This window comes from Narcine bancroftii, chromosome 2 (genome assembly GCF_036971445.1).
Source record: "Narcine bancroftii isolate sNarBan1 chromosome 2, sNarBan1.hap1, whole genome shotgun sequence".
In the NCBI taxonomy this organism is placed as follows: domain Eukaryota; kingdom Metazoa; phylum Chordata; class Chondrichthyes; order Torpediniformes; family Narcinidae; genus Narcine; species Narcine bancroftii.
In genome coordinates this window covers 287,547,625-287,574,971 of record NC_091470.1, presented here as the reverse complement: position 1 = coordinate 287,574,971, position 27,347 = coordinate 287,547,625, and the positions used below count along the sequence as shown (strand labels likewise).

The window sequence follows — 27,347 nt, the reverse complement described above, 5'->3', positions numbered from 1 at the left end:
AACATCTTACCTTTCCAAAGAAATTTTGTGACATATTTATTCAACTGAATTTCCATAAAACCCTTAATTATTCTTACCAGGTAACATTATAGGGATAAGACCTAAATTGAAACTAGCTAAATATCAAATAAAATGTGTTAAAATTGTGCTGGCAGTGGCTAGAAAATGTATAGAAGTTGCATGAAAGCTTGATTCTCATCTAGGTGTGGCACGTTGGATGTCGAGATGCATAATTCTACTCCCCTTGAGAAAATTAACTATAACTTAAGAAATAAGTATGACATATTTTTACAAGTTTGGCATCCATATTTACAATTTTCAAATGTAAATATTTAATTGTGTTCTGCCTAATCCTCAAGACCTGCGTTGATATTCTCCAGAGAAAATTAAATAGAACATCGGTGCGGACTAGAAGGGCCTAATGGCCTGTTTCCTTGCTGTAATTGTTATGTTATGTTATTATGTTATTTATTTATGATCAATGGAGAGTGTGGCACTTTTCAGCAATCCATTCTGATTTATTTTCCTTTTCTTTTATTTGGGCTTTCTTCTTGGGGGTTTGAGGGGTTGGGAATACCATCATGGAATAAATACTGGATTTGTAATTTTTAATTTTGTAATTGATTGTATGTATTGTCAAAAATTTTAACTATTTAAAAAAAAAATAAAGCATTGAGACAGGGATAAACAAGAGTTGTTCATCACTTAAACCGCATTGTTTCAAAAGAGCTAACAAATTTCAAATTAACCTGAAGTATTTTAGTTTTTTTCCAAAAATGTTTTGTTTCCACAAGCCATCACTACAGGAAAGCCCTACATTACTGGGGAGTGGGGGGAAGGGGGGTTGAATTCGTAGAAAATGATCGACATCGCAATTTTCCTCAATGTGAAACTGCATTATATGTACTTGCTACAAACAAATGTAAGTTAAAAAAAAGAATGGTGTTAATTAATTTATTTTGTTACTTTATCAGAGACCAGATTTTATTTAATTTAAAATTTTTGAGCTGTGATTTGTGAATTCTACAAAGGTGGATATCTGTCACCCAAATAGCCATAATGCAGGAGTTGTCCATAGCATACAACACTGACAAATAAGCGGTTTTTTTTGAGGAAAGTTATTGCTCACAAAGGACAATACTCATTGTCATATTAGAAATATGACAATTAAGTCCTCTCTTTAAATAAGGCTGCTGTGAAGTGTTATGAGGCCAAAGGACCCCAAAGCTAGCAGCAATAGGTATTCACCAAGACAAGTGGTTTTTAAAACAAAAGTTATTTTTAATCAACTTTAAACATGAAAATAGAATCAAACTGTAATTTAACTCTATACTTATATTTAACTATACTCTATACTAACCCAAATTAACCCCCTTCTAATTCTAAGCGCACATGTATGCAATGTGTGTGTAAGTTCAAGAAAAGTTATTTGGTTCACAGTTCAATCTCACTTCTCCTTCTTCCCAGTTCTCTGGATGCAGTCAATTCTTGTACTGTGCATGGAATTTAACATGTATAAAGTTCACCAGGCTTTGATGCTTGAAAGGTAAATGTTTACCACTCAGAAAGGTTCTTGTAGGGTTTGCAGAGAGAGATTTGTTGTTCCAGGATTTCCACAGAGGTACCACCATTAGTCACCTCAATGTCTCGCTGATGAAACTTGCCCCATCAGAGTTTTCCAGATGGTAACCTCTTTCTTTCAGATTACAACAGAGGTCTTTCTGTTCCTCTTATTCCAAGAAAAACATCAGACAGATAGCACTTCCAGCCATCCACTGCTCTTGAAACTTTTCATCAGTTTCAACCAGCTCTTCCTGACTTGGACTGTTTAACTGCTTTTCAGTGTCACACACACACTGACTGAGAGAGCTTGTGACCTCTTTCTTTCTCTCGCTCTCTCTCTCCAATTGAAACTTCCAGAAAAGGCATGTGACATGTGACTTGCAAACCTCCCACCTTCTCCAGCAAACAACAGGAGTTCTTCCTTCTGCTCAAGTTGTTATCTTAAGTATAAACAAAACCCAGGAGTGACCTTTCTGCGAGCACTTTGCAGAAGGTACTTATAGACAGCCTGACTCCAGCAAGACAATGGTCAAGCATTTAATGAGCCATTAGCACCTACTGGTGAAATAACAGAGATCCTGCAATGTGAATTCTTCAGTCGTTCAAATAAGATCTGTTTTAAAAATATGTGTATGTATGTAACCTACTCTAAATTTTACCAAATTCCCCAAAATATTATAATCATTACAGAAGGATCTTGCCTATTGAATAGAATTGTCAATTGTTATGGACCCAAAGGACCCCTAAACCCAGCAGCAAAAGAATTTCACCAAGACAAGTGATTACTTAAACAAAAGTTGCTTTTAATTATCTTTAAACATGAAAACAGGATCAAAATCTAACTTATTGCTTTTAACTTTACTTAACCTAACTTAACCCCTTTCTAATTCTAAGCACATGTGTACATGTGTGTTCACATAGTTATACATAGATACACGTGTATTTAAGTTCAGAAAAGTTCTTTAATTCAAAGTCCAATCTCACTTCTCACTCCTCCAAGTTCATCAGTATCAGGCAATTCTTATACTGTGCACAGAATTTAACATTTATGAATCTCCACCAGGCTTTGGTGCTTGAAAGCTAAATGGTTACCACTCTAGAAGGATCTAGTTGGTTTTCAGAGAGAGATTTGTTGTACACTGGACACCCACAACTGATTCCTTCCGATCAGCCACTTCAGTGTCTTGCCGAAGAAATCAGGGTTTTCTTTCAGGTCACCACAGAGTTCCTTTTTGTTTCTCTTATTTCAAGTGAAACATTATACAGCCAGCCATTTCCTCTTGTATTGACCACAAGGGCTTTGACCAGGCTGAACTAAGAACTCACAACCCGTCTTCAAAATGTTTTTTTTTCCACAAGCTTTCCAGCTTGTGGATATGAATTCTCTCTCTCTCTCTCTCTCTCTCTCTCTCTCTCTCTCTCTCACACAGAGAAAAGCCTATTTGACTTTCTCTGCTTGCAAAACCACATGGCAGAACAGCAAACTGCACGCAGACTGCGGCACCAGACCCCATCTTCTGAGTCTGTTCATCTGTTGCTTTCCAAAACAATAATCCATTACTCCACACCATGTCCAATTAACACCTACTTGTGAAGTCTCTATAGGCATTCTTCAAAGTTTTAGCAAAGGCACTCGGACCCTGGACTGTCTGGCTTTATTAGAGCTCTGGCATTTTAAATGAGATCTGTTTTGACTGTTTTGAAGTCTTTGTATGTGACTAATTATACTAATGTGAGGACCATTCAAGAGTCTTATACAGAGAAAATACAAAACTGTACATGCAAGGCAGCAGGGATGCAGAAAGAATGGCCTTCAGCTGGACAAAAAAAAATGCACTTGCATTTCTTTTTATACATGACTATCATTTCAACCAATGGGTTACATACCTGCTCATATAAAAGAATGTAGAAGGCCAATCCGAAAGCAAAGACAAGGAAGAAAAATATGCTCATAATATGAAGCAAAGTTTTCAGAATCTCTGCAAACATTACCACATAGATTCCACATATATCAAATCTGAAAAAAAAGAGGCAATCATGAAACTTGCATAGTAAAGTAGAAACATACTATGACATTTAACATTGTAATTTGTTGCAGGATAACAGAACTATTTTTTGTTGTAGTTCAAAACATTGTTCTGCTAGCTGGAAACATTGGGTTTCAATGTTCATTGAACATTGAGCTGACTGAAGACCAGTGGGTTCACAGCGAACTTCTGTAATCAGGGTCTTTATTGCTTGTGGCTCAGTTCAGATGGGACTTCTTTGGAAGCCAGATGTCAGTACACAGGGAGATAGATGCCTAATTCAGGAAGAGGGACCAATCTATCGTCTCTCAGCTTTATATTGTTGTTTATCACCTAGATAATAGCTTCAATCATAAAATATTCCTATTTAATTATTTTACGTTGTTCTAATGCACATAATCTTTTGTCAATTTACAGTTTAAATTAATTTCATTTTAAACTAAATTTACATTTTTAAAATGTAAATTTAGACATACAGCATGGTAATAGGCGATTTCAGCCCATGAGGTCATGCTCCCAATTACTCCCAATTAACCTACAACCCTTGTCCATTTTGAAGGGTGGGAGGAAACTGGAGCACCCAGGGAAAATGTGGGGAGAATGTACAAACTCCTTACTGACACTGCTGGATTTGAACCCTGATCCCGATTGCTGGCGCTGTAACAGCGTTGCACGAACGGCTATACTATCTCTGCCACTCTTTTATATTTATTATAAATGGTTCATTGTGCTCAGATTATTTTTATGTCTTTATTTGGGTAATTTAAAATAGACTCTGATGTGAAAAGACTAAAATTAACACTCCAGTCAAGGGGTGTAGCAGGTTCTAAAGTCAGGGGGAGCGAGCACATAAAAAAGGCACCATGACACATATCAGATGGTGAGTCAGTGGTCGAATGGCGGGCTGCACTGATTTTTTGGTGGTGTCAGACTGGAAGGTGGGTGGCGGCGGAGTCAGTTCGGGGCAGGGGAGTGGTAACGGCATTGGACTGGAGTGGAGGGGGGGTGGCGGTGGTGGAGTGGGACCAGAGTGGGGGTGGGTGCTGGTGTCAGCAGTAGGACCGGGGGGGGAAGGTGCCCCTGCACCTCCCTTAGCTACATCACAGCTATGGTCTAAACCTACAAATGGAATACTCCTACCTGCTCCTCTGTGCTTTGATTTCATGCTTATAGCTTCCTATTTCAGCAGTGTCCAGCTAAAGTCTGAGAGCTCATTCTTTTATATGAGTAGGTCCTCATTTAAATTCATGAGTTTTCATGGGATGCACAAAGGTATTTGTATAAATTATAGTACAGAAATATACCTGGTTAGGCAAATGATCAATTGTTATTTATATCTGCTAAAATGTAAAATAAATGATACCTTTGAAGATAGAGAAGGAAGTTCACCCATGATGAATATGCAGAAATGATACCACACTGCCACTGTAGTGGATGAGAGACATGAAAAACCCAGGGAATTACAAACAGAATGGATGCCACGTACATAACTATGTCTAGAAGATTGGATGAATCGTGGATGTACTGCCATCGCTGTTTATTAAAACAACAAAAAAAAAATAAGTTTGCTTAGCATTAATGAATGAAGTCAAAGTAGCCCATACTTTATTATTTTATTTCATGAACGACTACGAAATTGATCAGTTCGATGTGGTGGAATCCACTATCCTCCAAATTTCACACTTTTTAATTTTCTTTTCGAATGCTGCTATTTATTTTAAATTTTACCGTGATATCGGGAACTAGTAAAAATATGTTATTGCTTTACATTTTCTTATATTCCTAACTATTTTTCATGCTTCCATGTAATTCCTTTAGTAGCTTCAGCAAAACCTGATTAATTAAATCAAATATTATATGCTGCATTCAGTATGCCACTTGCCTCAATTGCATTGCTGCTTAGTTTGTGTTTCAACCCCAAGATCCTTCTGAATTCCATTCATCTACAGGTTTTCTCCATTTAGGTAACAATCTGACTTTAATTCTTCCTACCAATGAGTGTAACCTCACACTTTTCTAATTAAACTCTATTTGTCTACTCATTCAACCTAATTATACCATGCTTCAAAGTACAAATAGATTCATCGCAGCATGGCCTCCCTCCCGCCTACTTTTTTGTCATCAGTAAAGTCAGATATCTTGTATTCTTCTCCCTCCTCCACATCATTAATGTACATTGTCAATAATTCTGAGCTAAGGTGCATCACACCTTTCCAGTCTGAAAAAATGATCAGTTTTTCTGATTTTCTTTCTTCTGCTAATATAGAGAGCTCTTTTCCTATACACAAGCATTTTATGTGGCATCTTATAAAATGTTTTTATGGAAAGATATACCACATTCACTGTTTCCCCTCCATCAACGTTGCTTGAAGATCCTTTGAGAACTCTAGCACATCTGTCAAACCTGATTTCCCTTTCATGAAACCATCTTGACTTAGTGTAATTGCATTAAGCCCTTCAAAATTATATGCATAAACACATCTTCCTAAAGTATTGTATATTCTTCATTATCTTCCTAATTACAGATGTTAAGTTAATGACTTACAGTTTTCTGATTGTAGCTTTGCCCTGCTTTTTTTTTTTAAACAAAGATGTCACATTTGCAGTTTTCCAACCAACAGGCATCCTCCGGGAACTCTGAGTTAGGAAATACTTCAGATAATGTCTCCACTATCTTTGGAGCTACTTCCTTTCAAACTCTTGGTTGCAGGACACCGTACCCTGACAGCTTGTTTGCCTTTACTCTCATTGGCTTTTCTGACATTTCATCCCTCGAGATTGGGATGTCATAAGTTCTTCATCACTGCACCCCTTCTGAAAATAACCCTTCTGCAATCCTTGTGGTATTTGCAGTGAAAACTGATGGAATATTCAAATGATACTTTTGCTTCCTGTCCGAACTATCCTTCTCTTTGATATCACAGATAATCAAAGGACCTTTCCCTTTCTACATGGTCTCTCGGTACTTTCTCCAAGAATAAACTTATTTACCCAATCCTGGGTATGTGTAATGCCTATTGCACATTTCTGAATGGAAGACAACACAAAATCACCAACAGAAAGACCCTTTAGCCGATAGAAGACCACTGAAATACAAAATGTTGTTTAGGCCAAGCATGCTATTCTGAAGAATTCTAGGAGTGATGTCCTTAAGCTTTTAAGATTTTTAAAAAACCCACAAATGCATTTTTTGATTCAAGTATACACTGAAAACAAGTTAAATTAAATGCACAGCTTACCTGTTGTAAAATTTGAAAAAATTCCTTGCATACACCCAGGATACTCATAACAAACACAGTAACTGTACATACTCTGTGTAATGAAAACACCTGTGCAAGAAAAAATGAATTGAAATTGGCAACTATCCGTATTCTCTCTCCCACAAGTAAAATGTAAAAAGGTGATTCATCTATGGGCACAAAATTTTGCATAAATTGGAAATTAAAATATTTAATTACAATCTATCTATGTTCAAATTATGCCCTATTCCGGGAATTGAATTTTTTATGGCCTTTGCAGGAGACACACAAGAACAACTGAAAGTTGCATATAAAATTCGGTCAGATTGACAAGAGAATCCCCAAGATAATTCTCAATCATGGCACTGCTTAAAGTCCCAATGGTCTCACTTGGGCAAACCCCATAGTAATACTGAAAATGACCAGCTGAGTCATTGGCCTTTTCAGTGAGTGGCTCGACACTCGAGATTCAATTTGTGGCCAGCCTAGGCAGGCAACCAAAAGGGCATCTCAAGGACTCATTTAATTGGTTGAACAAGGTTTGCAGAAAGCAAGGAAAAATTATGATATCATTTTCTATCAACTCACCACATTTTTCAGATACAAGGCTCATTTGCAAACTAAATGAACTTAGAAATTTAATACAAAATGAGCAAATCTACAGATGATATGCAAACCAGGAGCACTGAATTAAAGTCCTTTACAAAGCTTGTTAAAGGACTCAATGGTGTATTCTTTTAAATCATGCAACCTTGGAGGTCTGTGCCCAAGATAGCAGTGTGTGTGCTAGGCAGTCTCAAGAGTAGTAGCAGACCGATGCTGGGCACCAGGAACAGGGAGAACACACCCACCTCCACCCCTCCCCCCAGCCCATTGAGAAAGGGAAGCATGGGAGATGACTTTACAAGGGAGATGACCTCAGCAGTGGATCATCGAGGGGCTCAGTAGCTGTAGGACCCACACAGAGTGCGGGCTGTTGGCGACTTGCAGTTGAAGGACCTATAGGTTGCTGGAGACTGGCTCATGAGAATCAGGTATCAGAACCATGATTGGAGACGGTGCTGAGGGCAAGGAAGGGCTCCCAAAAGGCCTTGGGATCTGAAGGCATTCTGATCATATCAGAGATTTGCTCCTGGTTTGAACAGGAATCTGTGCAGCTGAGTGTCTGTGAGAATGCTAGCTGTTACTACATGAACACTCGGTATCTCTGAAGGGACTCGGTTTTGCTTTATCTCTTATTGTTCAGGGCGTTGGGCAATAATCATGATGGACCTTTGTTTGCCTTATGGCAGGCAAAAGTTGAAATATATACTGTATATTACATTTTTATGTATTATTACATGACAATGAAAGGAACCTTGAACCTTAAAGAGTCAATGAATAAATTACAAAATGAGATGGGCAAATTCCTATTTTGAACTAAACAGTCATAGTAAGAACAAACCTTATCTCCCTTATTGAGCTCTACCCACGTCTCTGTAGAATTAAGGGTGTTCAGTGTTTCATTGGCGAAAGCAAGAGGCCGTGAAAGAATAATGATGTATGTTATTGGGATCAGCAGTAATGAAAAGACAGCCATGTTAAAAACATGTGCCCTTAGTCCATATACTCGCCTGGAGAAATAGAAAAACATTAATATTTTGTTAATATCAAAATTTAAAATACGCTAATCTTTCCATACACACAAACATATGATGTGTATGTGTGTGTGGTACACACACACACACACACACAGTCAAAGGTAAGTTATAACCATATATAACCATAACCATATACAGCACAGAACAGGCCAGTTTGGCCCTACTAGTCCATACCAGAACAAATCCCCACCCTCCTAGTCCCACTGACCAGCACCTAGTCCATGCCCCTACAATCCTCTCCACTCCATGTAATTATCCAGTCTTTCCTTAAATGTAAATAACATCCCTGCTTCAACCACCTCCGCCAGAAACTTATTCCACATCCCAACCACCCTTTGCATGAAGAAATTTCCCCTCATGTTCCCCTTATAATTTTTCCCCTTCAATCTCAAACCATGGCCTCTGGTTTGAATATCCCCCACTCTTAATTGAAAAAGCCTATCCACGTTGACTCTCTCTGTCCCTTTTAAAATCTTGAACACCTCCATCAAATTCCCCCTCAATCTTCTATGCTCCAGAGAAAAAAGCCCCAGGCTGCTCAACCTTTCTCTGTAACTCAAACCCTGACATCTGTCAACAGTCTCATGAACCTTCTCTGCACTCTCTCTATTTTGTTTATATCCTTCCTATAATTTGGTGACCAAAACTGCACACAGAATTCCAAATATGGCCTCACCAATGCTTTGTACAATTTCATCATAACATCCCAACTCTTGAATTCAATACTCCGATTTATGAAGGCCAACATTCCAAATGCCATCTTCACCACTCTATCTACCTGTTTTATGGCATCGACCCTTCTATCTCTGTGCTGCGTGTTGGCCTGCACGGAGAGAGATTGCATTTGCCTCCAAGTGGCCTCGAAGGCCTTAGCTGCATCTGCGGCATCTGCTAGTCTGCTAGTTTCAAGCTGTCTTTTCTTATGAGAGCTTTCTGCATTTCAGGATGAGCACTTCCCCAGATTTGTGCTTAAGAACCCTCTCCCAGAGGACCCTGTGACCCGTGGGGTGGAAATGATGTCAGCCCCCAGGCTGTGGGCTTGCCCGCGACTCCATGTGCTGGTTTGGTTGTTGCATGGGCGAGCCACCACATGACACCCCCCCCCCCCCCAAGAACCAATGTAAGGAGGCGTGGAATCCACAGCCTACACCTCTTTAGTCCATTTGGGTGGCCAACTTCATCAGTATGGAGGTGGCACAGTCACAGGGCATTCTAAGTTTAGGTCCGCTGGCTTGAGATGGTCATTGGTGAAGATCTCCTCACATCGAGGATGCACATGGTTTTATTCTGACGCACCACCTTGAATGGACCCTCATATGGCCGCTGAAGTGGAGTCCAGTGCATGCCCCTGAGGATGAAGACATATTTGGAGACCTGGAGGTCCTTGGGAACAAAGAAAGGTGTCAGGCTGTGGTACAAGGTTGGGATTGGAGCTAGTGTTACTACCTTCTCTTGGAGTCTTGTGAGCAATGCCATGGGTGCCTCTTCTGTGCCATGGGCTGCTGGCACAAACTAGCCTGGAACTGTCAGTGGGGCGGCATATACCAACTTAGCCGGAGACCTGGCTATCTTTTTTGAGAGCTGTGTGGATGCCAAGAAGCATCCATGGGAGCTCGTCCACCTAATATGAGCCTTGGAGACGCGCCGTCAGGGCCAACTTCAGATACTGGTGGAAACGGTCTACCAGGCCTTTGGACTGTGGATGTTAGGCCATGGTGTGATGCAACTGGGTCCCAAGTAGCTGTGCCAGTGCCAACTATGGGCTGGCTGTGAACTGCGACCCCCTGTTTGAGGCGATATTAGCAAGCAGGCCAACATGTGAAACCCAGCTTGCAATGGACTCCGTGGATGTGTGGCAAGCAGTATGGCTTCTGGTGAGCTAGTGAACCTGTCGACCTTGGTGAACAGGTATCTTGCTCCCGGGAGACTGGCAATGTCAGCTGGAAGGGTTGAAGGAGGGCCTTCATATTCCTTTGGACTTTCGAGGTCTGGGAGTGTATGCATGTCCTGGCCCAGTGCCCAAACTGGTTTCATATACCATGCCAAGGAAATCTATCTGCCTCCAACTGGATGATTGCCTGAATGGACGGGTGGGCCAAACCACGTAGTGCGTCAAAAACACGATGCCTCAAAGCAGCTGGAATAATGGGCTGGGGTTGGTTGGTGGACATGTCACAGATGAGCTTTTGGGCCGATGGGGATGTCCTCAAATTTCAGGCCTGAGACTGTGGTGCAGTTGGCTAGCATTTCTTCGCCTAGCTGTTGTGCCTCAGTGAGTGCTGTGTAGTCCAATTCTGGGGACAAGGAAAGCACCAAGTGGATGGAGGGGTGAGACAGTGCATCTGGCACATTGTTGTTTTTCTCAGAGATGTGTTTGACAGTGGTGTTATACTCCAAGATGTATGACAGGTAGTGTTGCTGCCATGCCGACAATGGATCTGACACTTTTGTGAATGTGAAGGTGAAGGGTTTGTGGTCCATGAAGATGGTGAACTCCCACACCTCCAAGAAATACCGAAATTGGCAGATGGCGAGGTCAAGAGCTAGCAACTCCCTGCCGAAGGTGCTGAATTTCACCTCTGGGGGTCACAGGTGCTGGCTGAAGTACGTGAGTTGTTGGGGGTGTGGCCATGCTGAGTGGCTGAGTGGACGTATTTTTCTGAGCTCTCCAAGAAAAAGTGCTAAAAGATGACCAAAAGGTGTTTTTTTAATAGAATTTTTGCTCATAAAAGTATGTATACAACATTTGAATAAGAAGTGTCGAAGGTGACTGGAAGATCGCACACGATAAAGCCAAGACCAATGACAAAAGAAATTCCAGCTATTTCAACAGGCAGTGCAGGGTGCTTCTCAACAAATGCAAGAGATGGAAATGCTTTTGCAAGAATTTGAAAGACTGGGACAACATTTCACGGGTGTAGAAAATGCTATGAAAGAGCTCACCACTTCAGTGAAAGATATAGGTGAAGCAATAAACGATCTATCCAAAAGAATGGATGGCGCTGAGAGAGATCTCAGTAAACATGATAAACAGATTGAAGACCTGAAAAAAAAAGCCGAACAATGGGCAATAAACAAGTAAATTCTTTTAAATAAAATTGATCACATGGAAAACTTCAGTCAGAGAAACAGTGTGAGAATAGTTGGTCTGAGAGAATGTGTAGAAGGCAGAGACTTGGATTTCTCAAGTCCTTCACACAGATGAATTCGGCGAATGTGTCCACATTGAATGTGCTCACCAAATGCTTGGAACGAGGAGAATGGGTGAAACCCACCTTCAGCTCGTTCTGGTAAGGCTACTAAGCTTCAAAGGCAGAGAGACAATCTTGAGAGATGCACTTGAACATTCACAAAATAGAGGAGTCACGTGATGGAGTAGTGGCCGGTCAGGGAATTCCAGCCCTCTCCAGAAAAGTGGAAAAAAAACGCACAAAACACAAGGGTACAAGAGTAAAAATTAAAACAAAGTAAAAATAAAGGTGAGAATAAAATGGCAGCGAAGAGAGAAAAGTCGAAAACAACGGGAAGAAGAGAAGATGAAAGAACGTCGGAAGAAGAAGGTGAAGGCCTTACCTCGCGCATGTGTTATCCGCATGAAAAAAAACACACTGACGGGAGGGGGGAACAGCTGCGGAGTCGATCTCCACAGCTGAGAGAGACACCTGCAACACAGCAACAGGTGCAGAACATAGAAAATAATGACAACAAGTACGAAGAGGGTAAAAAGAAAACAAGGAAACAACAGATGGTCAACCCAGGGGAAGAAGAAGAAGAACAGAAAGAAATGGAAGAAGAAGAGAAAGGCAAGACAATGGATATATCTTTTTTTAAAGAATATATGGGATCAGTGAAAGAATGGCAATTACAAGAATTTAATGAGATTAAAAGAAGAATTAAGAGTGCAGAAGAAAAAATGAATAAAATAGAAATGGTCATATCAGAGATAGGAAAAAGAGTGGATAATGTGGAAGAACGAGAAATAATCGTAGAAATGGAAGTAGAGGACTTAAAAGAGAAATTAGAAGAATCTAATAAAAAAAGTTAAAGAGGCACATGAGCTTTAGCTCAGAAGATAGATATAATGGAAAACTGTAATAGAAGAAATAATATAAAGATAGTGGGCCTTAAGGAAGATGAAGAAGACAAGAATATGAGAGAATTTATAAAAGATTGGATCCCCAGGGTCATAGGAAGACCAGAATTACAGGAAGAAATGGAAATAGAGAGGGCACATAGAACATTAGCCCCGAAACCACAACCGCAGCAAAAACCAAGATCCATTTTAGTAAAATTTTTAAGATATACAACAAGAGAAAATATATTGGAGAAAGCAATGAAGAAAATAAGAGAAGACAAAAAGCCACTGGAATACAAAAGTCAAAAATTTTTTTTCTATCCAGACATAAGTTTTGAATGCCTGAAGAGGAAGGAGTTCAAAACAGCAAAAAAGATCTTATGGAAAAAAGGATATAAATTTATGTTAAAGTACCCAGTGGTACTTAAAATAGTTATTCCAGGGCAACAAAGCAGACTATTCTCGGATCCAGAGGAAGCACGAAAATTTGCAGAACAACTACAAAACAAGCAGAGAGATGAAGACATGTAATGAGAGTAAAAATGACCACGAACTTTCTGTATGTGTGTGTATGGGTATATATATATATATATATATATATATATAGATGTGTATGTATATATGTGTATACATGAGTGTATCCGTATTTAGAGGAAAATATATAGAGTATAGATAAGAATTAATAAAGGAATGAAAGGGAATAGAGGGAATAAGGAGGGGATTAAAAGAATGACCTTTCCTATATATGAAAATTGAAATCTTTTCCGGGGGGGCTGGGAGGGGAGGAGTTATGGTCACTGCAAAATCAGTTGACGCTTGCGAGTGAATTCGCAAATCCAAATGGAGAGGGGAGATGTGATTGCCCAGCAAGGGATAAAGGGCAACTCAGGAGGGGGAGGGGAGAATGGGGTTAAAGAAGTTTTAAATAGGAGAATAAGAAAAATGTTTGATGTTTTAGAAATGTTGTCTTATAAAGTGTTCAAAACAAGAAAGCAGAAATGGATAAGAAGGAAAGGTGATGATGGAGAAATGGAAAGGGAAGATAAACAAAGTATGAAATGGCTACGTTGAACTATATGACTTTAAATATTAACGGAATACATAACCAAATCAAAAGGAAGAAACTGCTAAATTTACTGAAAAAAGAAAAAATTGATATAGCATTTGTGCAAGAAACACATTTAACTGAATTGGAGCACAAGAAATTAAAGAGAGATTGGGTAGGACATGTAACAGCAGCGTCGTATAATTCAAAAGCAAGAGGAGTAGCTATATTAATCAGTAAAAATATACCAATTAAAATAGAAGAAGAAATAATAGATCCAGCAGGGAGATATGTAATGATAAAATGTAAGATATATTCGGAGTTTTAGAATCTACTCAAATCTACTCAATGTATATTCACCTAACGAAGAAGATCAAAAGTTTATGCAAGATATTTTTTTGAAGATAGCAGATACGCAAGGGAACATATTAATAGGAGGGGATTTCAACCTTAATTTGGATTCAAATATGGATAAAACTGGGAAAAAAAATTAACAGAAAGAACAAAGTAACCAAATTTATAATTAAATCGATGCAAGAAATGCAACTTTTGGATATATGGAGGAAACAACACCCAAAGGAAAAGGAATATTCATATTATTCGGGTAGACATAAAACATACTCAAGAATAGACCTATTTCTGTTATCAGCTCGTATGCAAGATAGAGTAAGAAAAACAGAATATAAAGCTAGAATATTATCGGACCATTCACCCTTGATATTGACAATAGAGTTAGAGGACATCCCTCCAAGAATGTATAGATGGAGATTAAACTCCATGCTACTTAAAAGGCAGGATTTTAGAGAATTCATTGAAAGACAAATTAAAATGTACTTTGAAATAAATACAGAATCAGTGAAAGATAAGTTTATACTATGAGATGCAATGAAAGCGTTCATTAGAGGGCAAATAATAAGTTATGTAACCAAGATGAAGAAGGACTATAATCAGGAAACAGAGCAGTTGGAAAGGGAAATAGTAAATATAGAAAAAGAATTAGCAATGAAGGAAGATACAACTAAAAGAAGAGAATTGGCAGATAAAAAAATAAAATATGAAACACTACAAACATATAAGGTGGAGAAGAACATAATGAAGACAAAACAGAAATATTATGAACTAAAACGCATAAAATTCTAGCATGGCAGCTTAAGACAGAGCAAGCTAAGAAAATGGTATTGGCATCAAGGAAAAAAGACAAACAAATCACATATAATCCAATGGAGATTAATGAAAACTTTAGAGAATTCTATGAACAATTATACCAAACTGAAAATGAAGGGAAGAAGGCAAAATAGATAAATTTTTAACTAAAATTGAACTACCAAAATTACAAATAGAGGAACAAAATAAATTAACAGAACCATTTGAAATAGTAGAAATACAAGAGATAATTAAAAAAAAACTACCAAATAATAAAACACCAGGAGAGGATGGATTCCCAATAGAATTCTATAAAACATTTAAAGATTTATTAATTCCTCCCCTCCTGGAAGTAATCAACCAGATTGACAAAACACAAAGCTTACCAGATTCATGTAAAACAGCAATAATTACAATAATACCAAAGCAAGGGAAAGATCCACTCACACCAGCGTCATATAGAGCAATATCATTACTTAACACAGATTATAAGATAATAGCTAAATTATTAGCAAACAGATTAGCAGATTATGTACCCAAAATGGTAAATCTAGACCAAACTGGATTTATTAAAAAAAGACAGACAACAGACAATATTTGTAAATTTATTAACTTAATTCATGCAGTAGAAGGGAGTAAAGCGCCAACAGTAGCAGTTGCTTTAGACACAGAGAAGGCCTTTGACAGAGTAGAATGGAATTATTTATTCAAAGTATTGCAAAAATTCAGTTTACCAGAGAAGTATATTAATTGGATTAAAGCATTATATAAGGGGCCATTGGCGAAAGTGACAGTAAATGGATATATATCAAAGCAATTTAATTTAAGCAGATCAACAAGGCAGGGATGCCCACTATCACCCTTATTGTTCGCATTAGCTATAGAACCACTAGCAGAATTGATAAGAACAGAAAATAATATAAAAGGGATAAAAATAAAAGACAAGGAATATAAAATCAGTTTATTTGCGGACGATGTTATAGTATACTTAACAGAACCAGAACTATCAATAAAAGAATTATATAAGAAACTGAAGAAATATAGAGAAGTGTCGGGTTACAAGATTAACGTAAATAAAAGTGAAGCAATGCCAATGAATAATGCGGATTTCTCAAAATTTAAGAAGGAATCACCATTCAGATGGCAAATGCAAGCAATAAGATACCTAGGTATACAAATAAATAAAAATCTCGGCCATCTATATAAACTCAATTATTATCCACTAATGAAAAAAATTACAGGGCGATTTAGAGCATTGGAAAGATTTACCACTAACACTAATAGGAAGGATAAACTGTATTAAAATGAACATTTTCCCAAGGATACTATACCTATTTCAGGCATTGCCAATACACTTGACAGAGAAATTCTTCAAGGAGTTAAAGAAAATAACAAGGAAATTTTTATGGAAAGGGGGGGAAACCGAGGATACCACTAGATAAATTAACAGAATGGTATAAACAAGGAGGCTTACAACTGCCAAACTTTAAAAATTATTATCGAGCCGCACAATTAAGATACCTATCAGATTTTTTTATCAAACAAGGGAAAACCCAGATTGGACTAGATTAGAACTAGATAAAATAGGGGAAAAGATACCTGAACACATATTATATAAATGGGATGAAAAATTGGTACAACATAGGAGTTCTCCAGTATTACATCATCTGCTCAATATTTGGAAAAAGATTCATATAGAAAGGAATAAAACAAATTACCAATTACCAGAACTAATAATGACGCAAAATCAGTTACTCCCTTTTACAATAGATAACCTTTCCTTTAGAGAATGGGAGAAAAAAAGGGATCAAAAGAATAGAAAATTGTTTTTCAGGAAATAGATTATTATCCTTTGAACAAATGAAGGATAAATATAATATAACTCAAGATACAGTGTTGGCATATTACCAATTGAGATCCTACTTGAAGGACAAATTAGGAAGTAGTCTGAGGTTACCAGAGGGAAGTAACTTTGAATATGTGATTACAGATACAATGACAATCAAAAGATTTATAACAAATATGTATATTAAACTGCAAGAAAAGGAGAATAAGGAAACAAATGGTAAAACTAAACAAAAATGGTAACAAGATTTAAATATAAAGATAAAGAAGGAAACATGGGAGAAGTTATGCTCTGGAAAGATGAGAAATACAATAAATACGAGGTTACGTATGATACAACATAACTGGATACACAGGCTATACATTACACCTCAAAAGTTAAATAAATGGGACCCAACAGTATCTGACAGATGTTTTCATTGTAAAAAAGAAATGGGAACAACAATTCATGCAATCTGGACATGTGAGAAAGTAGAAAAATTTTGGGAAGATCTAAACCAGATATTAAATAAAATTACAGAAAACAATATACCAAAAAACCCAGAGATCTTCCTCCTAAGTAACATAAAAAATAAAGAATTTGGACTTGATTTGGATGGTGCACAAAAAAGATTTGTTAAGATAGCTCTAGCCATAGCAAAAAAATGTATTATGTCAACCTGGAAATTGGAAGCTAATTTGAGAATACAACAATGGTATGTAGAAATGATTAAATGTATTCCATTAGAAAAAATAACATATAATTTAAGAAATAATATTGAAATATTTGAACAAATATGGGAGCCATACATGAAACACAATAGAGAAAACCTACCGGGGACATCTACCACCTAAATTAACGAAAGGAGAAGGAAATGAAAAGAATTGACTCAGTGGAATTTCTTGTTTATTTTTATTGAATGACAACATTGTTTGATTGGTTTAATGTGTCTTAGATTTTGTACTTTAAATGAATGGTGGGGGGAGGTAGGGAGGGTGGGATGGGAGGAGGGGGGGAGAAAAATGACACTGTATATATTTGAAAAGGAAAATGTATGTATCTTGGTCAGTGTGGTTTATGGTGTGAAAAAAAAAAAAATTTAAAAAAAACATTCACAAAATACATGCTCTCCAATAAAGTGGGTCAATACAGAGATTAGTTTTTTTCAGGACTTCAGTAAGGGGGTAATCCAAAAAAGGAGAGAGTTTGACATGATCAAGAGGCAACTCCATGAAAAGAACTTCAGATATGTGATGTTGTACCCAGCAACTCTGAGAGTGGAAATCTCAGAAGGAAATAGAAGATTCTTTAAAATGAAGGAAGAGGTGGAAGACTTCATTCGACAATATATGAAGAAGATGGAGAAAAGAAAGTAGACACAAAAAATACGACTGGGTAAATACTAATGTAAATAAAATATTTTATGGACCTAGTACAGTCTTATTTTTTGTGAAGGTCATCTTAATTATATTAAGAAATGTCAAAGTTTCATCCTATCTACAGCTCTTGGGGAGCTCAGAAAGTGGAAAGAAGGAATTGAAGGTAATAGCACAGTTCAAACTCTGGCTTAAAGGGGGTAAAATGGTGTCAGCTGGGGAGTTTCACTTTAAAGATGGCGCTTTTGGGTGGAGGTTCATCTTCTTCATCCCTGGAGGTTCCAGCGGACTTTTCTTCGTGGGCCTCAGGGACTTACTGTCTACATCACTGTCGGAGTGGAGGTTGTATAATTTTTAATGAGAGGGCACAGATCATGAAACCGTTTACATGTTTATTTATTTGTACAGAATTTACAAAATGCTGCTATGGATAAGACATTGAAATCTATAAGCTTTAATGTTAATAGTGTGAATGGAGCAGTCAAGAAGAAAATAATATTTACATTCTTAAAAAGATTAAATCTGATGTGGTATTTCTCCAAGAAACACATCTCACAAAAGTAGAACATGATAAACTAAAACAATTATGGGTAGGACAGGTCTTTACTTCATCATTTAATTCAAAAGCAGAGGGAGTAGCAATTTTAATCAATAAAAATGTTCCTATTGATATAGAAAATATTTCAAAAGATCAAGCAGGCTGATATATTATGATGAACAGCAACATTTATTCAGAATCATAGACGTTGATGATTATTTATGCTCCAAATTATGATGACAAGGCCTTTATGAAGGATGTGTTTTTGAAAATAGCAGAGGGAAGGCAAGGCAAAATATACTGATGAGAGGGAACTTCAAATTTTGTTTAGACCCAATACTTGATAAGTTAGCAAGAACAGTAACAAGAGCTAAGGTGGCTAAGCTAACTCTTTCATATATGAAAGGTTTAAATTTGATGGATATATGGAGGCAATCCAATCCCACGCAAAGAGACTACTCATTTTATTCTAAAATGCATGACTCACATATAAGAATAGACTTGTTTTTGCTATCATTGAGTCTGAAGAATAGAGAAGAAAAAACGGAATACCTACCCAGATTACACTCGGATCATTCACCAGTAACCTTAAAAATTCAAATACGAGAGAAACAGCAAAGTATGTATAGGTGGTGATGGAATACGCTGAGGTTAAAAACGGAGGATTTTAAACAATTTATAAGACAACAGATTGAAATTTTTGTGAAACAAATTTAGGATCAACTAACAATATCTTTTTGATATGGGATACTTTAAAGGCATACCTACGAGGACAAATCATTTCATTCACAAAAAAGATTAAAAGAGAGTTTAATGCTTAAGTGAATAAATTGGAGAAAGAAATAGGAGAATTAGAAAAAGAATATCAAAGAATGGGGAACGACAAATATAGAACAATGGAAAATAAGAAAATTCAATATAACGCTTTACAAACATACAGAGCAGAAAAGACAAAACAGAGATATTACGAATTAGGAGAAAGGGCACATAAAATGTTGGTACAGCAGTTGAAGGCTGCAGAATCAGCAAGAGCTATAAATACCATATAGAAGGAAAACAATATAATCACATATAACCAGAAAGAAATAAATTAAGCATACAGATAATATTATAAAAATTTATATAAATCCGACTCACTGGGAGACGAGTCTGAAATGGAGGAATTTCTAGATCATGTGGAACTTCTGAAACTGAATGATAATGATTTAAATTTTACTAGGCAGGAAACTGAGAAAACATTAGGAACCCTTCAAGCTAATAAAGCCCTGGGCAAAGATAGATTTCCACTCAAGGTTTACAAAGAATTTAAGGATTTGTTAATGCCGTTATTCATGGACGTAATAGAGCGAGCAGTAGAAATACAGACATAATTGGATACTTTCTCAATGGCAATGATTAGCAAAAAAGAATAGAGATCCACTTAAAACTTATTCCTATCGATCAATATCTCTATTAAACACAGATTTTAAAATAATAGCATAAGCACTGGAGAACAGATTAGGACAGTGATCCTGAAATTAAAGCCTTTGAGGTAGGTCAAGGTCAATACAAAATAAGTGATCCAGGAGATGGCGATAAAAATTGCAGGAAACTTTAACAAAGTATGGAAGAGTATCGGGGTATAGAATAAATATGGATAAAAGTGAAATTCTACCTTTAACAATCACGATTATGAACAATATAAAGCAAGCAGAATACTCACATGGAAAAATGAAGGGATCAAATATCTGAGAATTCTGCTTGATAACAATTTGAATAATTTGTACAAACTGAACTACTCTCACCTGCTGGTGAAAATAGAACAAGACTTACAAAAATGGAAGCACCTGCCCCAAACCTTAATAGGGAGAGTTAATTGTATCAAAATTAAGATAATGCCAAAAATTCAATATTTGTTCCAGTCAATATAATACATTTACCAAAATGTTTTTTTAAGACAATAAATAATTTAGTAAGACAATTCCTAAGGAATAATAAAGTACCAAGAATAGCATTAGAAAATTTGACATGGGATCATAAACTAGAGGGACTGCAACTCCCCGATTTTAAAAAATATATTACTTAGCTGCACAATTAAGATTTTTGGCAACTTTCTTTGATACAAACCCACCAAAATTCGTGCATATGGGATTACAAGGAATGGATGGAAGTGATTAAATATTGTATTTATAAATGGAATTTAAAATTAATTAGGAAAAATACTTCAAATCCTATTCATATGGTAAAAATTTGGCAGGATATTGATGATAATATAGGAAGGAAAACTGGAATTTTGTTCAGATCACCATTATGTAATAACCCGATGCTACCTCTGATAATGGGCAATAGGATTCTAAATATATGGCTACAAAAGGGTGCAACAAAGACGCTGTCTTAATGTCATTTGAACAAACCTATGGAATTCCAAATGGTACTTTCCTTTGTTATCTGCAATTAAGGGCTTTTCTAAGAGAAATTTGGAGAAATGACATGATTCCTCCAGGAGTAAGTGAATTAGAACACAGATTATCCCTACAAATGGAAGGGAAAAAGCCCGGATTACATCGATCAAGAGAAAGATGGGAAGTAGATCTGGCAGGAAATGTAGCAGCATAATCTTGGTCTGAATCATCCAAAGATGGGGTAAGCTTGATTATTCATAAATGATACATCTTGGTGGAATATAACTTTTTGTATCAATTATATTTGACCCCACAAAGAGTACACAAATCAAAACCAAAAATATCAGATAGATATGAAATGTGAAATAGAGAAAGAAACATTTCTCAACTCTGTATGTTCATGTACGAAAGTTTTTTTTTCTGGCAAGAAATATCAGAAGTCTTAACAAGGATTACTAGAGTTAACTTTCCATGGAACCTGGAACTATATTTACTGAGAAATGTTGTAGATATTAGCAATAACCTCACAGAGTTTCAAATATCTTTTATTAAGATTGCATTGGTGGTAGCCAAGAAAGGTGTAGCAGTTACATGGAAGTCAGATACACCAATTGCTCTGGCACAATGGTTATCAGAAATGGACAGTTGTATACCTATGGAAAAGATCACATATAATATGAGAAACAAATATGATACATTCCTCAAGATCTGGCAACCATGCTTGAATTATGTTGGTGGACAAATACAAAAATGTGCTGTAAATTCATGGTCTTCACTTGATTTTATATCTTTTTTAATAGAATGTAGATTGTAAGCTCCGATGGTGGATGGAAAGACACAATATTCATCTATTTTTTTGTGTTAAAGGGAAGGGGGTAGTGGGGTGGGGGATAGAATGTTTATTGTTTGAAAATTTTGTTTTATTTGACTTAAGTTGGTTAAGTTAATGTTTAAATAGCATTTGTTATTATATTGATACACAGATATTTATGAAAAATTTGTTTTTTTAAAAAACTCATATTTTATGTGTAAGCTGTAAGAAGACTATTTTATTTATATAAAAGATGTATATTTGATATATGTTGAAAATCAAAAAAATAAAATATTTTTAAAAAATGAATGCTAGTCATTTCCACTGACCCTCAGTTAGTTGTTCCAGCATGCCGCCAACTGTTGAGTTGGAAGAATCATCCTTGAGGGTTGTGGGCACATCCTTCCATGGATGGACCAGGAGGGTGGCGTTTCCTTGGCCTGCTCAAAAGCTGCTGCTGACTCTGAGTCCCAGGTGATTTCCTTTGCTTTGCCAGACATCAGGCTGAACAGGGGTCACACGACTTGGGCCGCTGACAGTAGGAATCAGTGGTAAAAGTTGATCATGCCCATGAACTCCTGCAGGACCTTGATTGTACTGGGCCTGGCAAACTGGCTTATAGCCTCAACATTTGCCAGCAAGGGAACCACTCCATTCTGGTTGAAACGGTCTCCAAGGAAATAAATGGCCAACAACCTGGACTGGCACTTCGCAGGGTTGATGGCCAAGCCATATACAGGCAGCGGCAGAGTTGGCGCAGGTGCATCAAATGCTCCTGGTGCGAGCGGCTGGTGATCAGACTATCATTTAAGTAAATGAAGATGAAATCCAAGCCACACCCCACTGAGTCGAGAAGGTCAGGAAGGTCTTGGCATTCACTAGGCACTGTCCCTTAAGGTCCACTAGGAGGCAGTGCACCTGGAAGAAATCTACACCCAATAAAGGCTGCAAAACTGCCAGGTGAAATGGCTGGAACCAAACTGTAGTGGGATGGTTTACATGTCATATGTGCAAATACTGCTGTTGTAGGCAGTGGTGAGCACCAGTCCGGATTTCCTAGCGAGGGTGTTGTGGCTTGAGGGGGGGCAAGAGGCTAACCTCTGCCCCTGTGTCTATGAGGAACTTTTGCCCGGAGAAACAGTCTTATAAGCAAAGGTGGCTATCATGGTGGCCAGCTGCCATAGCCATTAGCGATGGCCAGCCTTGGAATTTTCCAGAAAATTACAGGGTGGGTGGCAGCTGGTACAAATATCAACGATCCAAACTAGGGTTGCTCCCTGTTGTGGGCGTCACCAGCTTCATTGGTAGCATGGGGAAGGCCCGAGCCTTAGCGTGTGACACAGCAACTTGGTTGATGGAGGCCTCATCATGCTGCTTGGTGTGCCACAGGCTACCTGCGCGGTCTACTACTTTGTGTGGGTCACTGAAATCATTGTCAGAGATGAGAAGGCAGATATCTTCACAAGAAAGACTTGTTCGAACAGTAAACATGGCTTATGGCTGTGTGCTAATGCCAGCATCCCTTTCATTAAGGCCAATGGTGTGTGGTCACCCAGGCTGTCCATGTTGTGCAACCGCGCTGCACACTTACAGCGGGAGAGGCCAAAAGTATGGATCAGGAACACCTTGATTGTCTCATATCTGTCGATGATGCGGCTGCTGTTTCCTGGTCGAGTGAACTGACCACATAATAGTACTTTGTAGCCTCCAAGATCATTTGCCTGACCTGGAATTGGGTTTCAGCCTGTTCAAACTAGACCTGCAGCTGTGAGGTCCAGAAAGTCAGTAGTTTCAGTAAAACTGCATTCTGCATGCTTGGGTCGGTCATCGTTGGGTCCAAATGGTGTTTGGACCATAGGAGTCACCAATGTAGTTGCGCTAGCTGCGCAGCAAGCGAGAAAACCATGCAGAGTTGAAAGTAAGTTGAACCAACTGCTTTACTAATTCAAAACCGCACACTTAAGAACCCTCTCCCAGCAGCTCCTGATGCACCATCTCACTCAGGAGATGATTGTGGAGAAACCAATAGGCTTTAATTCACTCGAGAATATAGCATATTCTTACTGTTCGGCTGTCCTGCACTGAGTTGCAGGGGGCTGTGGAACAGCCACCTTTATACAGGAGCCTGTGGGGAGCAGCCATGTGTTCAACCGCCCAATAGACGTGCTTGACCAGATAATTATACATTACAGTGGTCTACCACAGCCCCTGTGACCTGTGGGGCAGAAATGACATCAGCCGCCAGGCTATGGGCTTGCCCCACAACCAGAGCTCTCACAGTCAGATCTACTGTGAACTTGACTGCGACTCCATGAGCTGGTTCGCCTGTGGCCTGGGTGAGCCGCCACCCACACACACACACACACACACACACACACACACACACACACACACACACACACACACACACACACACACACACACACACACACACACACACACACACACACACACACACACACACACACACACCCTGTAATTAGATAATACATTTTTGTTAGAGAATGTAAAATATAAGTACTTCAAATGATGTTGGTATGATAAACAGACAAATGTGTATTTTAAGCTAAATATACTGGATCTCTTCCTAGAGAAAACAAAATGGCCCATTAACAACAATTAATTCATAATGTTCAGAGAGCCAGCAGATATAACAGGAAGTACAAATCTCTAAAATGTACAGGTCTATATACCATTTTAAGTTTGCTTTGCATAAACTGCGCTTGCCTTGATCCTCACATTATTTTTAAGAACATGCAGGATTTTCATACATGTTTTAAATTAACCCCTAATACAGCAAATAGCATCTGGCAACTAACACTGTATTTTTAAACAATGTGGTAATTCATGATGTAGTGTTAACCAATCTATTCATCCCAGAACTGAAGTGATGCCAACCTTCAGGCAAATGGTAATTAATTTGTTTTATAAGGAATTATTGTTTTTTTTTACATTTATTTCATGTAATTCCTTTCATGTCCATTTTCTTTCTCCTTCTGCTCTTTGTGATTTTTATAAGTGACCTGGACAAAGAAGGTAATTGTGTTGTGGGTCGTGTAGAAGTTGTTATAGTTTTCAACAGGATGTCGACAGAATGCAGGATACAGACAGAGTTGGGCAGAAAAGTAGGAGATGGGAGTTCAATGTGAAGAAGTGGGAAATTACGCATTTTGGAATGTCGGACATGAATACAGAGTAAATGGTTAATGGCAGAATTTTTAACTGTGTGGCAGAACAGAGGGAATTTGAGGTCCAAGTTCATAGATTCTTCAAGGTTGCCACACAGGTTGATAGGGTAGTTAAGAAAGTTTATGGTATGCTGGCCTTCATTAGTCGGGAGATTGCATTCATAAGTCAAGAGGTAATGTTGCAGCTCTATAAAAATCTGGTTAGACCACACTTGGAATATTGTGTTCATTTCTGCTTACCTCATTACAGAAAGGATGTGGAAGCTATGGAGAGTGTGCAGAGGACATTTACGAGGATGCTGCCTAGATTGGAGAATGTGTCCTATGGGCATGGTTAGAGCTAGGACTTAATACTGTGGAGTGAAGAAGGATGAGAGGTGACTTAATAGAGGTCTACAAGATTATGAGAGGCATAGATAGAGTGTACAGCCGGCACTAGTAAACACCAAAAGACATCTGTACAAAGTAAAGATAGGAAAGTTTAGGAAAGCCATCAGGTTAAGTTGCTTGTTTGTTGTGTTTTTGTTTACACAGAGAGTTGTGGGTGCCTGGAATGCCTTACCAGGGATGGTAGTGGAGGCTGTAACATTTGGAGCATTTAAGAAACTCTTAGACAGAGACTCTTAAAGGGTTGTGTGTGTGAAGTAGGGAAGGTTTAGTATGATGTGTTGGTTTATATAGGGTGGCACAACATCATGGGTTGAAGGTCCTGTTCTGAGCTGTAATGTTCTATGTTAAATGTTATCCCTTATTTCTATTTATTTGGTACCTAATTTAACTCTAATGAATTTTAATTACCCCTCAGTCATTCCTTAAATATTTCACAAATCCCATGGTTTAATGAGATACATAGTGTCTCCCCAGTGCCTGAGGATCCAAATGTTCTAATGCCTTTACACATTAGCATCTTATATCTACTGTGAGTTACAGTGAAGAGATTTATAAACTATGTTAGCTAACAGAGCCTTCCTATGTTGTTGTCATTTAGATGGGAAACTTAACAAGGCAATGTAGTATCAAAGGCAGAGTAATGGAGTGAAATAAGTTGTTATATCTATATTTCAGTGTTCTTCAACAAAAAATCCAAGGGCTGGTCCTTCAGGTCTACCCAGAAATTCAGTAAAATCATAGTTGATTTTCCCTAGCCTTCTTTACTTAGTTTAATCACCTTTATTTAGTTCTGCCACAGTCACCCCATGTCCCATTCCTGCCAATAGTTATCCATGATAGTTTTCTTCAAGAGTTTAGAGTTTTAATTTCTTTGATATCCCCTCAGGGAGTTAAATTTTAGATGATTTTTGCTTCCATTTCTAACATAAACCTGGAGAAAATTGGATGCAATAGAGCAGATGGGCAACCTTTTTTTTTTAAATTCATATTCCACCTTAAGTAATCCCTATGCGTTCAGTGCTTAGTAAAGGATTGCTTAAGGTGATATGCAAGTGGGAAGGGGAAGTTGAGAACCACTGCTCTAAACCCAATTGTTACTGAAATATTTTGCTTGAGAAAAATTGTCATTGGCCCATTTCCTTTGGAGTTATGAAACCGTGCACATAACCAGTCAATTAGCTACAATTAAAATAATGGTTTTCAAACTTTTTATTTCCACTCACATACCACCTTAAGTAATCCCTTACTAATCACAGAGAACTTATGGTATAGGGAATACTTAAAGTGGTATATGAGTGGAAAGAAAATGGTTGAGAACCACTGGCACAGGGAATACCTAAGGTGGAATGGAAGTTAACAAAAGGTTGTTCACCCCTCCTATAGAGCAAAGATTATTTAAGTGAATCAAGAATAGGTGTATAATTTTTCTCAGCATGTTAGTATTAAGTTTCAACAATGAACAGAAGGTTATTCCAGCATATGTTAATAACCTGTAAATTTAATCCAAATAATTGCATACCATTTCATTTTTATAAACTCTTTGCAGACAGGATGATTCAAAAGTTCAACTTGATTGAAGTGTATCATGGCCTAAAAAAAGCAAAATGTGTATCATGAATAATAAAGAGGTGACAAAACTATTCTCTAAGAGTGAAGTATTCTTTGCCTTAGCAGATATTAAAGGCTTGTATAGATGACTTGATGAATAAAACCTGTTCTGATGTCCTTTGACTTTTCAATTATGTGAGAAAGAATCAAAATCTTCCAGAAAAGATGAACTGAGACTAATTTCCAAGTTGTCTTGGAATTTCTTGGGCCATATTGGGTGGCACAATTAACATAGCGGCTATTGGAATGCTATTACAGCACCAGTGACCGGGGTTCGAATCCGGCGCTGTCTATAAGGAGTTTGTATATGTCTGTGTGGGTTTCCTCCGGGCACTTTTGTTTTCTCCCACCATTCAAAAATGTACAGGTGTTGTAGGTTAATTGAGGTAATTGGGCAGCATGGGCTCATGGGCCAGAAGAGCATGTTACTGTGCTATATGTCTAAATTTATAATTTAAATTTAAAACTGCCAATGTCTAATTATACAAAACCTTACGA

At 37.8% G+C, this 27,347-nt stretch overlaps 1 protein-coding gene across 1 annotated transcript in view; it reads right to left on the bottom strand.

The window, feature by feature from the left end:
* Nucleotides 1–27,347, bottom strand: part of LOC138755379 (transient receptor potential cation channel subfamily A member 1-like) — an 85,898-nt gene that overhangs the window by 13,255 nt on the left and 45,296 nt on the right. Inside the window, exons 17-21 of the mRNA XM_069921238.1 lie at nucleotides 26,761–26,831; nucleotides 8,274–8,442; nucleotides 6,830–6,919; nucleotides 4,954–5,123; nucleotides 3,451–3,580 (exon numbers count right to left, since the gene is read on the bottom strand). Coding sequence (XP_069777339.1) covers nucleotides 3,451–3,580; nucleotides 4,954–5,123; nucleotides 6,830–6,919; nucleotides 8,274–8,442; nucleotides 26,761–26,831 — 630 coding nt within the window. The remainder of the gene's footprint in view (nucleotides 1–3,450; nucleotides 3,581–4,953; nucleotides 5,124–6,829; nucleotides 6,920–8,273; nucleotides 8,443–26,760; nucleotides 26,832–27,347) is intronic.